Source organism: Elephantulus edwardii, unplaced genomic scaffold (genome assembly GCF_000299155.1).
Source record: "Elephantulus edwardii isolate Elephantulus edwardi_28Jun2011 unplaced genomic scaffold, EleEdw1.0 scaffold00162, whole genome shotgun sequence".
NCBI lineage: Eukaryota > Metazoa > Chordata > Mammalia > Macroscelidea > Macroscelididae > Elephantulus > Elephantulus edwardii.
The window spans coordinates 4,432,139-4,450,009 of NW_006399912.1; the positions used below are offsets into that span (position 1 = coordinate 4,432,139).

The 17,871-nt window shown below is 43.8% G+C and overlaps 1 protein-coding gene across 3 annotated transcripts in view; it reads right to left on the reverse strand.

The window, feature by feature from the left end:
* Positions 1–16,267, reverse strand: part of RBFOX1 (RNA binding protein, fox-1 homolog (C. elegans) 1) — a 465,218-nt gene extending 448,951 nt beyond the window's left edge. For 2 of the 3 annotated variants that reach the window (XM_006895224.1, XM_006895222.1), the window contains exon 1: positions 16,137–16,223. In XM_006895224.1, the coding sequence (XP_006895286.1) occupies positions 16,137–16,223 (87 nt within the window). Of the gene's footprint in view, positions 1–16,136 lie in introns of all 3 variants that reach the window. The other variant, XM_006895223.1, reaches the window with a different exon arrangement.
* Positions 16,268–17,871: the final 1,604 nt, after the last annotated feature.

Genomic DNA, 17,871 nt, shown 5'->3' on the forward strand with positions numbered 1-17,871 from the left:
ATCAAGACTCCACAACGACAATGTTGTTCTTGCTCTGTACCATCAAGTTGGAACTGACCTATAGCTGACTCTCCAGAGGGCTTTTAGAGCCAGTGAATGACAGTTACTAGTCAATGATGATAACTCCTATGTCATACAGTATCAACACTAGAAACAACAACGAAAAGTTATTATAAAGTCCAACAAAGGATATATAGTAAACTGCACTACCAGTGGTAGAAACAGCCATAGCAATGATCATTGCTATCAAACTATAATAAAACTACAGAACAATTTATCTCATCAATTATATTTAATATAGTAGAATACGGCATGCAGCCATAAAAATAATAATTAATGCAATGCTATTGTTAGGTGCAATCATGTAAGTATGACCCAAGAACAACAAATCTGAACCCTGTCCTGTCCTGTGCTGTCCTCATACTTCCTGACACACTGGAGCCCATTGTGGCAGTCACTGCACTAATCCACCTGGTTGAGGGCCTTCCTCTCCTTCATCGATCCTCAACCTTTCCAAGAATTATGTCCAAAGGAACAGCCCTTCCTAGAAACATACCTGAATTATGTGAGGCAGGGTCTCTCATCATCTTTGCCTCCAGAGAGCATTCTGGCTACAGCCTCTCCAAGACATATTTGTTTGTTCTTTTGGCCATTATGGGATGTTCACTTCTATGGGATGTGCTGTTCTCCAACACCACAGCTCAAAGGCATCAATTCTTCTGTCATCCTTAATCGTTGTCCAGCTCTCAGATGCAAACCAAATGATCAGAAAGACAATGGCCTGAATCAGATGCACCGTAGTCCTCAAACTGACATCATTACTCCTCAATAAATTGGAGGGTTCCCTAACTGCAAATTTTCCCAGTGTAATGTAATATGTTTCCTGATTCCTGACTGCTAGTACAAAGGGTGTTAATTGCTGATCCAAGTAAGATGAACTTGTTGACCGTTTCAATCTTTTCCACATCTATCATGATGTTACTTACTGCCCCAGTGATAAGAATTTTTGTTTTCTTGACATTGAAATGCAATCCATATTGAAGGCTGTATTCTTTGGTCTTCTGCAACAAGTGCTTTCAAGTCCTCGTCACTTTCAGCAAGCAACCTTGCTTGCTGAAAGTGTCATCTGCAAGATATGTCATCTGTATAATGCCGGTTATTGATGAGTCTCCCTCCAATCCTGATGCCACATTCCTCTTCACAGAGTCCATCTTTTCTAATAATATGCTCAGCCTAAGATTGAATTGGTATGGAGAGATAATACAATTTTCGAAACACTCCCTTCTTAATTTTAAACCAGGTAGTCTTCCCTTGCTCTGTTCACACAACAGCCTCCTGATTTAGGTATAGTTAACGCATGAGTACAATTAGGTTCTCTGGGATTCCCAGTCTTCTTAATGATAGCCATAAGTTGCTATGGTCCACACAAGTCAAATGCCTTTGCACAGTCTTTATTGACTTTATTGCATAACTAGACATTCTTCTGGTATTCTTTACTTTTAGCCGGAATCCACCTGACTGAAAATGATGATGTTGTAAATGAAAAGAAATAATATTCTATGATAAGTAACCCTCATATAGAAATTATTAGTATTACTGCTACTTTGGAAGCAGGAATGGCATCCACTTCCTAAACATGCCTCTGGAAACTCTATGAACTTTGATAATGTTGGTAGTTTTAGAGGGGCTTCAGAACTTTTGTTCATAGTGTCGCTATGAGTCGCGCTTGACTGGAAGGTCTCACTTACTAATCCAAAAGTTAGCAGTTCCAATCCAGCCAGTAGCTACATAGGAGAAAGGTCTGATAATACTGTTGCTATGTGCATGGAGTTGGAACCAACTCATAGCTGACCCTCCGGAGGGTTTGTAGAGGCAGTAAATTGTAAGGGAGTTGGCTGTCCATCTTTCTCCTTTGAAGCAGCTGGTGGATTTAAACCATGTGACTCAGGGTTGACAGCACAGCTCCTTAGCACTAGACCACCAGAGCTCCATGATACCATGTTCCCCAAAACAGTAAACCCTAGGAAACTCTACGGGGGCAGTTCTACTGCGTCCACAGGATTGCTAGGAGATGGTAGATTCAACAGCATCCACTAAGAACAACATTACTTCTCTCCTTTGTTATTGTTGTTGTCAGGTGCCGTGGAGTCGTAGATGACTCATAGCGTCCCTATGAACGAAAGACCTGAGCACTGTTCAGAGAGTTTCCAGAGGCAAGCCCCTTCCCCATCTCTCCTTTACTGAGATTTCATTATAGGCCAGGCTCCATTGTAAGTGCTTTGCAAGTATTAATCTGCTTGAGCCTCAGAAAGGACTCTGCTAGTAAGAACAGAGATACCTCAGAGATACAAGGAGTTTGGCTACTGACCATTGCAGTAAATAGGATATTTCAATAAAGTAACTTGCACAAATTTGAGTCAATGACTGGGGTAATGGCAGTAGGTGTGTCAGAGATAACGAGTTGGCTCAGGTAGAGCAGGGTTCAGAACTCTTGTGCATAGGGTCACTGTGAGTCATCAGTGACTCGATAGCACATAACAACAACGGTGTATGTTTACACTAGGCTGCAGCTGATAAAGACGTGGGGTGAGTTTGGGGGTTTTTCCCCCAACATTATGAAAACGTTTGAAATGTTAGGAGTTACTGATATGTGACAGAGAGAAACCAAAGACAAACTTCTATTGGAAAAATGGCACCTACAGACTTGTTCAAAGCAGGGTTGACACAAATCTTCGATTTGTAAAATAATACAGAGACTTCGAAGTGGCGGGATCAGGATGATGGAAAGCCACAAGCTCATCAGAATTTATTTCTTTTTTAAAAGAGAATAAAATGAAGTGTGTCCTGACCCTATGAAGGAGAAATCTGAAGCACAGATCAGGTGATTTGAACATGCCCATTTCATAGATGAAGAAATTGATGTGTTAGTGGATCAGAACTTCCCCAAGGAGGCGGAGACTCTAATCTAGGTCATCTGGCTGCAGGGTGCACAGCCTTGGTCAATATGCACTACCATGCACAGTTCTGGGCTAATAAACGGAAATCACATTGACAGGACTTGTTATGTGCCAGAAAACAAGCTATAACTTTATAATAAGATTAATGTGGTGCAGAGGTGAGAATGGGACCTAGGGTCGCACAGCGGAACCAGCGTGTGAAGCAGAGAATTACCCTCCAGATCTGTCTTCTCCCACTGTTCTGCCCATTTCGCTTGCTTCTCCCTTCCTTAAAACACTCCACTTCAATGAGATACTGGAGGTAAAATGCTGTATTCCCAGCCCAGTGCTGAGTAAACGCCTGCAAACTGGCAGCTGCTGTAGTTATTATTATAATGAAATGTGAGAAGCCCAAGAAGTATTTTCTTCCAAGAAAATGATGGAAGTAGGAATTTTATAATGCCATCTGCTCAGAGGCCAGCCCCTTCGCCCCCTTGAAGCCCCACAAAGCTCCTGCATGGCTGATTGGCACCAGTCTCCAGATCCAGCGGCCCACAGTGTATCTGGGAAGAGCAGGGAGGCTCATGTGCCTCTGGGGCTGGAGGTCAGCGGGGGCGTTAATGGACTTGCCTGGAGTCTGTGCATCTGGATGCAGGGAGCCCTCCAAGCACTCGGCTACAGTTTTTCCCGGAAGGTTCCCCCTAAGCTGCCCGTGCCAGCCGGCCACTATCCTTCATTCACTCACACCGCCCTCCCTGCCACCACCGGCCACTGACAGATGGCAGCTATTCTTATTATCTAACATTTATTAAGCGCCCACAGTGTGCCAGGAGCTGTGTGGAACACGGGTGTGGGTGGTCCCAAAGAGTCTGTCCCCAGAAGGCTGTGGCCACATGGAGGGGAGGGGACAACCATTATTTTCCCCAAAAGGCACACCCTGCTGGTCCTCCCACCCAGCCTGGGCTCCAGCCCCAGCATGCCTTGGTGGGGAAATGGCCAGCATTTGGGCAAAGGTTCAAGAGAAATTGACCCAGAACATTTGTCCTTAAGTGTATCTCAAAGGCCCCATTCCTAGGCTTTTGGGATGACTGAGGGGAGGTGGGGTTGTTCTCAGTTTACCCAAGGCCATGGCTTAGGGATATCAAACCCCACAGAGACATATTCATCCTCTCCACAGCACTCCATAATGCACCCCAGCTCCATCCCAACCCAATGGGGTGAATTAATATGACTTGTTACAACCCTCCATCGAGTTTCCAAAACTGTCAATCTTAATGGAAGGAGACCGTCCGGCTTTCTCCCAAAAGGTGGTTGGTGAACGCAGAGAATCAGTCTTTTCAGTTAGCAACACAATACTCAAAACACTGTGCCACCGGAGTCCCTCTGTCCAGTGGTGCCAAACACACGTGCCCCTGCACACCAGGAATCCCAATCTGGAGATGAAGTTGTACTCAACCCGTGAAAGCTACTCCATCTTCATCTATGAAAAAGTACAGCACCTACAGCTGTCATGGGGTTGGGGGAACTATAACATCATAAACATTGGCATCACTGCTGGTGTTCCTACAATGGGCCACCATTGTCTGTATGGCAGTTGGTTGAGCAAGAAATCCTTCCTTTTAGGAAGGATGGAAAACCCTATCTATGGGAGACTGCCTTCCCGGGAGTAGAGGTAAGCTTGACTGTTGAAGCCATCAGTGGTGGTTGTGACTGTTTGCTGCCTTCGAGTGGCTCCTTGATTCATGGCAACTCTAAGCACAACAGAACGAAAGGCTGCCATGTCTTGGCCATACCTACAATCCATTGGAAATCTAACCCCTGGGATTCACAGTAGTGCTTTCCCATGTAAGGTACACATTGTTTTAGGATACGTCACTTGACTGTGCTTCACAGAAACTGTGTTCCTTACAAATTGAAGGCAGGGGGCAACCCTGTGTAGGGCAAGTCTATGGCCGCTGTTTTTCCAATAGTACACGCTCACTTCACGTCTCTGGGTCATATTTTTTTTTATCATTCCCACAATATTCCAAACTTTTCCATAACCCTGCATTGCTGTATGCTGTCGAGTCGCCTCCAACTCCTCCCAGCAAGCCCGATACAACGGATCAAACACTCGCCTCACCCCTCACCAGCCTCAGTCTCTGCTGTGCTCACGTCTATCGCTGAAGCCACTGCGTCAGTCACTCCTGTTGATCTACAACAAATGTCAACATGACTGATACACACTGATGTTGTTGTGGATTGTCTTTGAGTCGAGCACGACTCATAGCGACCCTATGAATAAAAGGCCTGAAGCCCCTCTACAACTATCAACATTTATCAAAGTTCATAGTGCTTCCGGAGGCATGTTATTTAGGAAGTGGATGCCACTCCTGCTTCCAAACCTGTCATAGTATGTTACTCTTGTTATGTGCCATTGCGTTGCCTGCGATGTATAGAAACCCAATGCACAGCAGCTCTGAACCCTTCCCTGCCCTGAGCCAGTCTCACTAATTCTAACACACCAATCCCCATTGCCCCAGTTACTGTATCAATCCATCTCATCCAGGGTCTTCCTCTCCTTTGTTGTCCGTCCACCCTTCTGAGCATGATGTCCTTCAAGGACCGATCTCTCCTGGCCATGCGCCTAAAGTAAGTGAGGTGGAGCTTCAAAATCCTAGCCTCCAAGGAGAGACCTGGTTTCACCCTCTCCAAGACAGATCAATTTGTTTTCTTGGCGGTCCATGGTACATTCAAGACTCTTCTCCAACACCACAACTTCTTCTGTCATTCTTAGTCACTAGGGGTCCATGAAATTCACGTGAAACTTTGTTGGGATATTGACAACATCAGCTTTATAAGCATGGTCTGGAACCAAACCTACAATATCTGAGGTATGCCTTAGATTGTGAGGCCTTTCTTCCAAGTCTGCCTTAAGAGGGAAGTTCCACTGAAACCTGTCTGCCTTCAGGGTCCATGTCAACAGCAAGGCTTTCAGCATCACAGTCACCCGGAAATACGACAGAGGTGGTGGACTCCATTCCACCTGTTGATGACTCCTTTTAGAAAGTGAATGTCTCACTGAACTGTTGCAGCAAAAATGCCACAGAATCTCCTTGGTTGACCTTGAGGTCCATTTTGCCTGTAAGCATCTTGACATTGACTGACCAGATATAAGTTAGGTGTTCAGTTCTGTACTTAGTGGCAATAATCAGCCCCAAATAAGGTATATGGATGTGAGTTAGATGGGCAATCACTGTCGGTTCTCAACTATGGTGCTGGATGGACAAAATCCAGTATTCCACGTTGTTGTTTGGTGGCATCCATTCAGTTAGGACTTACAGGAACCCTGTGAAGGAAATACTGTCTGGTCCTGCACTGTCCCCACAGTCACCGCTTTATCTGAGGCCATTGTTGCAGGCCTTGTGTCAATGCAGCTCACTGGCAGCCTTCCTCCTTCTCACTGACCGTCTCTCTTACCAACCAGGATGACCTCCTCTAAGCATTTGTCCCCCCTGATAATTTGTCTGAAGTCCTGGAGATGAAGTCACATCATCCTTCCTTCTAATATAAGCACTCTCCTTCTTCTAATATATATATTCATTTTTCTGGCAGTCCATGGTCTAGTCAATATTCCTTGCCATCACAATCCAAAGGCACCAGCTCTTAGGTCTTTCTTGTCCAACTGTCCAGCTTTTGCATGCGGTTGAGGGATCCCAATGATGAACAGAGATCATACTACATCAAACTCACAGCCACTTTGCAAGCTAGGTATTTCTGCTTTTATTCTCTAGCTGAGAAAACTGCGGTTTGGGGAGGTTAATTGACAAGCCCAAGGCCACACGCTTAGTAAATGCCAGATCCAATATATCAACCTGGCCCCATTTGACTCCAAATTCTCTTTGCCACCTCCCTGACTCTTTAATCCAGTCGGCTGTTGACATGGCCTCTTTGGCAGTAAGGAAAAGTCACTTAGTGGCTCAAATGGAGCAGCCTCAAAGTAAATGACACCACCAGCATTTATATCAGGCATGCATTCTGATTCCTTTCCCAATCAGCAAACACTCCAGGCACAAAGACAGCCCTGCAGGGAAGGAACATCAAGCTCTGAAATGACTCCAACGGTCATCAAGTAAAATAAGTAAGCTTGCTGTCCTCTTTCTTTTTAAAAAAAAAAAAAGTCCAGGAATACATACAAATGATTCGCAAATCCCCCCCCCCCAGTTTTTTCCTATCTTTCTTCAGGCATAGCTATGCTCAGTCCTTTGTTAAAGTTAACACTTTGATAATTCCTGGTAACGCTACAGATATATGTGCAGACCAGTCAGGAAAGATACTATCAAATTCAAGCACACTGATTCTGCATCAAAATCCAGAGTGCAGCTTTTGCTTATGTTTTTATATTAGAACAGCTCTTTTGAACCACTGTCTAGCTTTGTGGATGGTTGATCTAGCTAGCTAGCTGTATCTGGCAGCATACATGTGTGTGTGTATAAGTGTAAACATACAGTGGATATACACACACACATATGCATGTATATATGTAAACATTATATATATATACACACACACATGCATATATACATATTGTTGTGTACCAGAGATGGACTCAACTCATAACTGACCCTCCAGCAGGTGTTCAGAGGCCATAAACTGCACGCGAGAAGACTGTCAGTCCTGCCCCAATTTGAGCAGCTGGTGGATTCCACCTGTGTGCCTTTGGGATTGCAGTGCAGCGCCCTATATACAAGCACACAGGGTGCTCTGGAGGCCCAGTGGTAAAAAGCTGTGCTGCTATTTCAAAGGCACGCAGTTTGAGTCCACCAACTGCTCCCCAAAGAAGGCTGGGCAATCTCTGGAGTGATTAAAACGGCCTCTGAAAACCTGCTAGAAGGCCAGCTATGAGTCAGTTTTGACTTAAGAGCACACAACAATTTTATATCTTTATATTTGTATTTCTATTTATATTTATATTAGGTTTATGTTTACATTTATGTTTACATTTATATACGAATTCTTGTTATTAGGAACTATAGAGTCAACTATGACTCTTTTTAGTGACCCTTTTTTTCCCATGTGCAAGCCCAGTGTTGCAGTCACTATGCCAAGCCTTCTCATTGAGGGTCTTCTTTCTTTCACTGCCTCTCTACTTTTCCCAGCCTGAAGTTGGCACATATCAACAAAGGCACCTTCTGACAAGATGCCCAAAGTATATGAGATGATGTACCAAGAGCATCTTGGTGGCATTTCCTCCAATCCAAGACCTATTTCTTTATTCTTTTAGTAGTTAATATTATATTCAGTACTCTTGGCCAACACCATAGTTCAAACACACCAGTTCTTCAGTCTTTCTTATGCATTGTCCAACTTTCACATGCATATGAAAGAAAGAATAATGCCATGGCTTGGATCAGGCACATCTCAGTCTTTAAGCTGACAACCTTGCTCCTGAGCACTTTAAAAATGCCCTTGACAGCAAATTTTGGCAACAGAACACTTTTTACATGTACAATTCATTGAGGTTGATCACAGTCACCAGTATATGAAACTCACACCAGTTAGTGCCCCCTAAACAGTGACAACATGACAAATACGATACGATGTCATTTAAGTGAGTAAATTAGACTAGGGAAATGCACAGAGATCAATGGTTATTAGTGAATGTCAGGATGCAAGGGAGGGTAAAAGTGGGGATCATGGTCTCATAGATATTTTATGTTGTTGTTGCTGCTGTAACGGGCCATTGAGTCAGCTCCATCTCACAGTATAAAAGAATAAAACAGCAATCAGTCCTGTGTCATCCTCAGGTTCATTGCCATGTCTGAGCTCATTATGAAAACTGCTGTGTCAATCGCACTCATAGAGGGTCTCCCTTTCCCCCGACCCTTTACTTTGCTAAACATACCAGATGCTGGCATCTGGTCATCTGCCTCTAAAAAGTATACAGCCTGGGCAATTCTATGTTCCAAAGTTCTACCCAGCACCATGACCACCACATGGTCCCCATGAGCGAGAATCATACCCAGTGACTACAACATAGCAATACTAGGCTTAACTCAGCACGAAGAATCTACGACGCTTGGTGGGACAGCACCAGCTCAGGAAACGCACTGTCTCAGCAAGAACAGAGAGTAAATGGTGAGCAGGGCACCAGTATGAGAAAGCAAACATCCACCTGTGGGGTCCAGTGGAGAGGACTGTGAAGCTCATTTCTCTAGCAGGTGTAGAGAGATGGGTGGGGCTTAGGCACTCCATCTCTGAGATCCCTGCATGGGTGATGCTCCTTTTTCTGATGGATTCAAACCACATGTCTTTGGGATTGCAGTGCAGCTTCTTACCACCAGAGCTCCTCTAAAGGAAACCTGTTGTTGTACTTGTATTTTGTTGAGTTAGAACTGACCCATAGCTGGCCCTCAGGTTTTCAGAGCCAGTTAATCACACCAGAGGAGACTGTCTATTCTCGTCCTGCAGAGCAGCAGATGGATCTGAACCACGAGCCTTTGGGGTCACAGCGCAGTTTCTTAACACTAGGCCACCGCTGTCAAATATCACAGTGCTGGCAGGCTGGGAGAAGATACCGAGATCTTTTCTCATCGTCTCCTCTCCACATTATTCATTTACTCAAGTCCTCGGCAATTGTAGGAATGTCCTTCTGCTTTGCCTGGATATGTATGTACACCTTCCCAAGGCCACTGCCAATGAGCTGATCACAGAGCTCCTGGAGGTCAGAGATGAGGTGTCCCATAGAATTCCCACAGCTGTCTTGTTATAGAAGCAGATTGCTGTATCTTTCTCACAAAATATCTGGATCTTTCAGTTAGCAGCAAACATTTTAAGCACTGTGCCACCAGGGTGCCACGTGGCTGAGAGTTGATCTCTAATGTTCCTCCTTCTTCCCTTTGAACATCTCCTTTCTTATCTCTGAGGCATGTGATGTTCCCTTTCCTGTTTCTATATACAGTTTTCTCTATGTATGTGATGGGTGCCATGGGGGTTAAGAAGGAAGACAACGAACCAGTGAACTTCGGTCTAAATCTCCTCTCTGGCACTGACATTCTTGGTGACCTTGGGCTAGTTAACTTTCTCTGCACTTTAGCTTCTGTTTCTTCATGTGGGAAAAAGAAGAATCCTAATGCAAGACTTGGCTGCTTTGTCTGTGACACTTGGGGCCCAGCTGTATTTTGAAATTCAGATTTTGGGGGAAATCTTTTTTTTTTCCTTTCAGAAAGATATTTCAGGGGAAAAACAGTGATTACGTAACCAGCCTCAGTCAGGTCTGGGACAACACCGTGGAATCAAACACATAAATATTCCCACAGCAAAATGTATGAATATTCACATTTAGTGAAATAAATAAGGTTTATAAATAGCCTCGCATCATTTCAGGTCAAGTTTTGTTCCCAATTGCGTTTTGATGCCAAACTTCTTCCCAAAATTGTTTAGTTGATTTTCAGAGCTTTCTAGAATTTACAAACACAGATAGAAGTGGTGGGTCTGTTTTATCCAGCTTTGCAGAAGTATGGTGAGACATACTACATCTATGTAGGAGCTTTGTGGGCTTTGAAGGTTAAAGTGTTGGACTTCTAAGAGAACTGTCAGCAGTTCAAATCCAGAGAACATAAGATAATCCACTTTCCTAAAGATTTACAGCATTAGAAATCCTATAAGGCAGTTCTTCTCTGTCTGATAGGGTTGCTGTGAATCCAAATTGACTTGAAGGGCATGTGTTTAGTTGGTTTTGTTTTCCTTTCTGGTTTTCGTTTTTAAATATCAAAGTGTTTATAGTACATTGCTTGGAATATAACATCTACTCATCAACTGTTTGCTATCATCGTTTTTTGCTGTTCTCCTTGTAGTAGTAGAGTTTTATATCATTTTTAATGCTTATCTATTATAAGAGCTCTGGTGGCTTAGTGGCAAGAAGCTGTGCTGCAATCCTGAAGGCATGTGGTTCAAGGCCACCAGCTGTTCCAAGGGAGACAGATGGGCAATCTACTTCCATTCTATTAACTGCATCTGAATCCTGCTGAAGGGTCAGCGGTCAGTTCTGAATCGATGGTACATAAAAACAACAGCAACATCACAATGAGAGGCAGGTAGGCACTCATGTTTTTGTCAATGTTGTTTTCTCTGAGTCTGAGATGGAGTACAAATACAAATAATTGAGTAATCCAATTAGTAAGTGTGTGGTGTGGTAAGTAAGGCTCTATACACACCATTTACCTTCTAAGAAAACAATCTCCAGGGGAACTCTGGTGGCCTAGTGGCAAGAAGCTGCACTGCAATACCAGAAGTGAGCGGTTTGAATCCACCAGATGCTCTGCTGGAGAAGGAGGGACAATCTCCTCCTGTACCAGTCAGATCCGATTTGATGGTACAAACAAAATAATTTAAAAACAAACAAACAAACAAAAAAAACCAACAACAAAATCAATCTCTGACCATCATGTGTAGTAAGAATTGATAAGATTAAAGTTCTTTGCCCCAAGCCAAATCTGCTTATGTGGAGTCATTGAGCAAATACGTGGGGAAAGTTTCCAGGGGGAAGGATATTGGTCCTAACTTATAACTCACAGCTAAGTGTTCATCAGATTAAAAAAAAAAAAAATGAACCAAATGAGCAAATAATTTACAAAGCCACTGTTTGGATTCTATTATTTGGCATGGTGCACGTACAGTCCACGACCTGTGAAAATCCTCTTGGCAGCTTCTGAACTCAAGGCTGACCTTGGCATTTGACTTAACCCTGGTCAGACAACTCATCAGTCATCCAAGTGTCCAAAAATCAATCAAGTCATCCCAATAGCAATGGAAATTTAGGAAGAATTGACCAGATTCCATCGCATTGGCCTGTCATTGGCCTTTCTTACCCAAATAACATTGCTGGGATTTTCTCTAACGTAAAAAAGAAAAGAAAGAGCAACGTTTCTACAACAAGCATAGTGACATTGCTCTTCTCCTCTTGTTAGGTTTCTGCCCGCGGACTAGCCCAATGTGCGCTCAATCCGCTTTATTCATTCTGGAGTTCTTCACGTCACTCACAGGAAGAACCAGCTAGTGGTTGTCTACTTGGTTATATATCCATCAAGTTTAGACAGTAGTCTTTGAATATGGAAACAGCTAAGCATCCAACTACTAGCCAAAAGGTTAGCAGTTCCAACCCACCCAGGGGCCCCTCAGAAGACCAGTATGAAGATCTGTTTCTGAAAGATTACAGCCTTGAAAACCCCTATGGGACAATTCTGCACGCATGAAGTTGTGGTGAAGCTCAAGCAACTAGACCAAGAACAACAAGGAGACGTCACGAATGGGATCAGGGGATCCAATACTGTAAACGTGCTGGCTTTGTGAAATGATAGAAGGTGGATTTAGTGATAACAACTGAATCACCTCCTGACTAGGAGAGTCTTTTTTTTTTTTTTTTAATTTAGGTTGTTTATTTTTCATTTCAATGAACATCTACAGAGATTTTGGGATTCCATTCATTCCTTGTTGCACTCTTCTCCCCGCACAAACCTAAGAGAGTCTTAAAGGGTGGGTCCCCTAAAGCTATTAGGAAACATGTCTACTCATGACCTTGGTAAGATTGAAGATCTCTATCTTATAACATCAGGAACGCTCTTAAAATTGACCGGGCGAGGGGAACCATGGCAAGTTTAGTCTGCATGAAAAAATGGCATTTGAAAGAATTCTGTAAAGGAAGTCATCCTACATGTAATTGCCTCTGAGGCTTTGGAAAGCCCTTTAGAGGTAATCTACAATTCTGCTACAACCTTGCCCAGTGGTTCCATTTGACCATGCCCAGATGCCAAAGAACTTACTTTCTGTGATGGGATCACCACTAATCACCTTAGACCATACCAATAGGGTGCTGATGGTATTAAGATGATGCCGAAAATGACAACTTAATTCCCTATAAATAGGGAAGACACTCACAAAATCAAAGTTAGGTACAGAAGGTGGTGTGTGCCTGCTGGAATGCAGAATAAAAGCATTAGATGTGTGAGCTGATAGTACATTTATCATCCCCTTAGTGAGTATTTCCTTTACCTTCACCCATCTTAATGTTGTCTTTGATCTATTTAAGCAGCTCTGGTGGCTTAGTGGTAAGGAGGTGCACTGTCAATACAAAAGGCAAGTGGTTCGAATCCCATGAACCAGTTGCTTCATGGGAGAAAGATGGTCAATGTGATTTACAGTCTCTGAAATCCTATTGGACAGTCATTTATGAGTCAGTTTCAACTCAGAGGCACATGGCACATCACACACACACACACACACACACACACAATTTTGGGAGCTATAGTAGCCAAGTGAGTTGCACTGCCAACCTAAAGTCAAGTGGTTCGAATACATCAACTGCTCTGAGGAGGAAAGACGGGCAATCTCTCCCTATGCAATTTACAGTCTCTTAAAACCCACTAGAGAGTCAGCTATGAGACAGCTCTGACTTGATGGTAGTGAGTTCAAGTTTGCATATTATCTATTCATTAATTTTTACTCACCTCTCCCCCTGCTTTCTAATGCTTAGTAACCATCCGAGAATCGTACTACCTGTGCATAAACCTTTCTTTAGCTTGAAGAAAAAAAAAGTAATCCGTCTTAGACCAAAAAAAAAAAAAAAAGGGAAGGTACAGAGAGGTAGAGAAGGATTGCTAGAAAACAGAATTTCAGGGAGGGACCCAGATGATCACACCAGTGAGATTACACTGTGAGTATTGAACTTAGTACTAAACAAAATGATTTGCTTTGTAAATTTTCACTCAAATTGCAATTAAAAAAGAAAAAGGAGAAATAGTAGCTGAAATGTGTGTGTATTTGTGAGTGTATGATGGATGTATGTATGTGTATATATGTGTATGTGTGTGTGAGAGAGAGGAGATGGAGAGAGGCAGAAGGAGAGAGAGGGAGGGAGAAGAAGAGGGGAGAGAGAAGGAGAGAGGGACAGAGAGGGAGAGAGGGAGAGATTGGAGAGATGGGAGAGAGGGAGAGAGGAAGAGAGGGAAAGGGAGGAGAGAGGGATGGAGAGAGGAAGAGAGCGAAAGGGCGGGAGAGATGGGAGAGAGGAAGAGAGGGAAAGGGAGGAGAGAGGGGTGGAGAGAGGAAGAGAGAAGAGGGGGAGGGGAGAGAGAGAGAGAATGGAGAATGAGAGAGAATATTTCTGTCTTTTCCTCTCAATATGTTTTCCTTGGTGACTATTTCAGCAGGTGATCTGAGTATCTTGATTCCATGGATTACGAAGATGGCTGCCTCAGCAAACCAGAAATAAAGCCAGTCTGTTTATACCCACACTTTTCAGCATGTCCCACTGGGGTGGAGGGAAAGACTACCCCAACAGCTATTCTGGAGCCTCCCCACAACTCTGCTCTCCAGACATCGGATAACTGGTTCCCAGAAGAGTCCCTTGGGAACAGAAAGCATAATTAGACTAAGGTTTGTGAGCGAAAATCAGTGGTTCCTTCCAAGCAGAGCTGACTACGTTTCTCCAAGGCTCCACCAAGGAGGAAGAAATAGAACCTCCCCAAATTTTGCAGCCAGCCCTCTCGTCTTCTCATCTATCACCGGGGTAATGCGTCCAGAGTGGCATTTCGTAATGACAGCAACATTCCAGCAAATCGATAGTTATTTAATTCCCAACAAGCTCTCGAGTCCATTAAACCTGATTACATTCACCCATTTCAGTTGGTGCCGTTATTTTTCCTACACCGGCACTTAATCTATAACAGGAACTTATGAGAACTTTCAAAAGCAATTTCAGCATCAATCAGCATAGAGTGAGGGGTACAATTTGCTGGTAATTATTTATCGGATGGGGTGGCCAACGGTCTGACCAAAGTCCCATGACCAACCATCACCCCGAGTTCCGAGAGGAGTAAAAAGCCTGCGACCTCCTGCTTTGCCATCGGGTGCCCCTTCAGAGGGGCCGACCATGCCACGCTAGTCTCCGTAGGTAAGCAGCAATTTTCACGTCCTGGAAGAACCACGCTGAAGACACTTTCTTTATCTCTATCACATACTCCAGAGAAACGCCTCCAAATAGAACGAAGGTCATCCTGCCGGGCTTGAGAAATGCTCTGCTACTATTCAAAATGATCCTTAAGTGCCCATAATTACCAACAGTCTAATAGTTAATAGGAAGTAAAAGCAATATTCAGAAGGGGAAGGGGCCTGAGAGGGGAAGGTGCTTGACCAGCACCTAAACTCGCTCCTGAAATGTTAATTAATGAGCAGAATATGGAAGATATTTTATTTAAATATGGGAGGGGGGGCTGTCAGTGAAGCACATCCCAAGTACTTCCATTTGTCTTTCCTGGAGAGACGAGCTCAGCATGTCTTATGACCGCAGGAAGGAAATACTCTAAAAGCAAACAACAGAAGGTGGGGTGGAGAGGATAAAACAAACCAAGCCTACCTTCGTCCCCTATGATATCTAGATAGCTATGACAGAGCTAAAACGTGTCAGCTTTCTAGAGAGATCTTTGCACACACTGAAACCAGTGCTTGGTTTCAAAAAGACGAACACACAGGAATGAAAGTGTACACGTTTCTTAGGAGGACCTCATTCCACAGGCGAAGAATCCACAGAGGCGGAAATAAAACCAACATATGCCCCCACCCTCCGCTCTCTTATCAGCATTGTGATGGAGACATCGGCCCAGGTTTTCTAAGACCATGCCCGGACTTCATACGTTCACCCTGTTCCTCTTTGCCTTGGTGCCATCCCTCAAGGCAGAGAAGAAGTGGGCATCAGTCAGAACCTTCTCCGAAGGGAGAAAAATCCATGTGAAGGAGACCATGTAAAGGAATGCATATTTCACACTCCCCTTCTTTCCTGGGTCAACGCTCTTCACCAAGTCACCTCGTGGTCAGTTGCACTGCCTCCTGCTCCGCGTGGGGAGACGGAGCCCCCTGGAAAGCAGGGAAAGAGTGCGAATTCTCTGCCCTGTGGTCAATCTCCTAAAGCAGAGGTATGAATGTTAAAGAGCCTTCAGATCAATACAAGCAAATATAGCTCAACTACACCATTTATTCAGCCATGAGAGATGTCAATAGCCAGATTAGGGTGATCCATCTTTTTGATTTCCTACTGTATTCCCACTGACTACATGAGGGCTTTTTCCTGTATTAAAAGGGTTTGCTTTCTCAACCATAAAAATTCCAATTATTACTCCGAGCGCTGCTCTGGAGTTAAGTTGCCGGCTGGCTAAGGCCTTCAGTTACCTGAATCAGTCCTGGGAGGTAGGGGCCCGCTGGGACGATCATGGGCACGCCATAAGGATGCAGGAGGACGCCTTGAGATGACAACATGCTTTACGCCAACGTACTGCTCCCTCAGAAGCTCAACACATCAACTGAAAGTGAGGGAGGACAGCTTAGAGACCCAACTTCTTCCCAACTACAAAGCCGAGAGCCGGGTCTCTCCTGTCGGGAGCCAGGCACTCATCCACGCAGAGGGGAAGGGAGAGAAAAACCGCATCAGCAACTCCGAATGTGAAAGTTTTCTTCCCAGACGCCCGAAGAGACGCAGCAGCTGCAAAGTTGAAGCTACGAAAATGGAAGGTGCTATTTTGGGAACAGCTCTCGCCTAACATGACTAACCAAATACTCTTCGTTAATTTAGTTCTCGGTGAGAGGGAGAGACCAAGATATCAGAGAGAGAAAGAGAAACAGAGCGAGGGACAGATAGAAACATAGAGCAGACAGGGAGACAGAGAGAGCTGCCTCTCTGAGACCAGGACATCTGCGGTGTTGCAAATGAATCTGGAGAAAAGATATGGGTTGGGGCTATTCACAATTTATAGAGAATAAATAAAAATGGAAATTGTTATCATTACCAGTTTCCATTTAAAACTCAAATCAGCTGTGTTAATGTGGAAAATCTTGGGCTCTGAACTCCTCAAAAAAAGTCTTAGCTTTTTTTGACAGGCCTACCCAAGATATTCACTATTGGGCTCTCATTTCCATTTTAAATGGGTGATTTCAAGATGATGATGATAATGAATAATAATAATAAATAATAATATCCCAATAACTATTTGCATCATATGTGCTAAACACCAAAACTAAGCACAGTTACTTACACGTGTTACGTAATTTCATTCTCATGGTAACACCATGAGGTAGACACTATATTCTCACGTGGCCAATGGGAAACAAGACTCTCCTAAGTTAAGCAGCTGGCTTATGGCCATACAGCTTGCAATAAGCAGGTCTGGGCTACAAGAACATTCCAGAACCTAATTTCTAACCCTGACACTATAATTCATGACTGTATTTCATTCTGTAATAGAATTTCTTAGGCTTCTTTAGGGTAGTTTTATAGTCTTTAAAAAAAATCCCTTATCTTGAAGCTGTGATATAGTAATAGGTAAAGGGTTCATAGTCTTCCCACAAAGCGGTATCTCCCTATTTAACAGGAACAGCACAATGGCTAATGTCATAGGGCAGGACTCACAGTTGTTAGCGGTTGTAGAGTCAGCTCCCACTCACAGTGACCTTATGAATGCGATCTATCCTGTGCCATCATCACTCCCGAGTGACATCAACGGCTACCATACCATACCATACCATACCATACCATACCATACCATACCATACCATACCATACCATACCATACCATCATAACATAACTGCTAACAGAAAGATTGACGATTGACAATGCTGGTTCCAACAGAGGTACCTCAGAAGAAAGGCCTGGTGATCTAATTCCAAAAACTCAGCCACAGGCAAATCGTCTGAAGCCCAATTCTATTCTGGTAAACAGAGGGTCAGCACAAACTGACATCAGCTCCAAAGCATTTGCAACACACACCAATGTTGTAGATGGGAAGTTTATATCTGAAATAGTTCTGGTGTCTGAAGGAGACTCCAGTAGCTACCTGGAACAAATTACCGTGTAAGAGATGAATGAATTCCCATGGGATTAACTCATTGTCATTGAGTTGGAAAGAACAG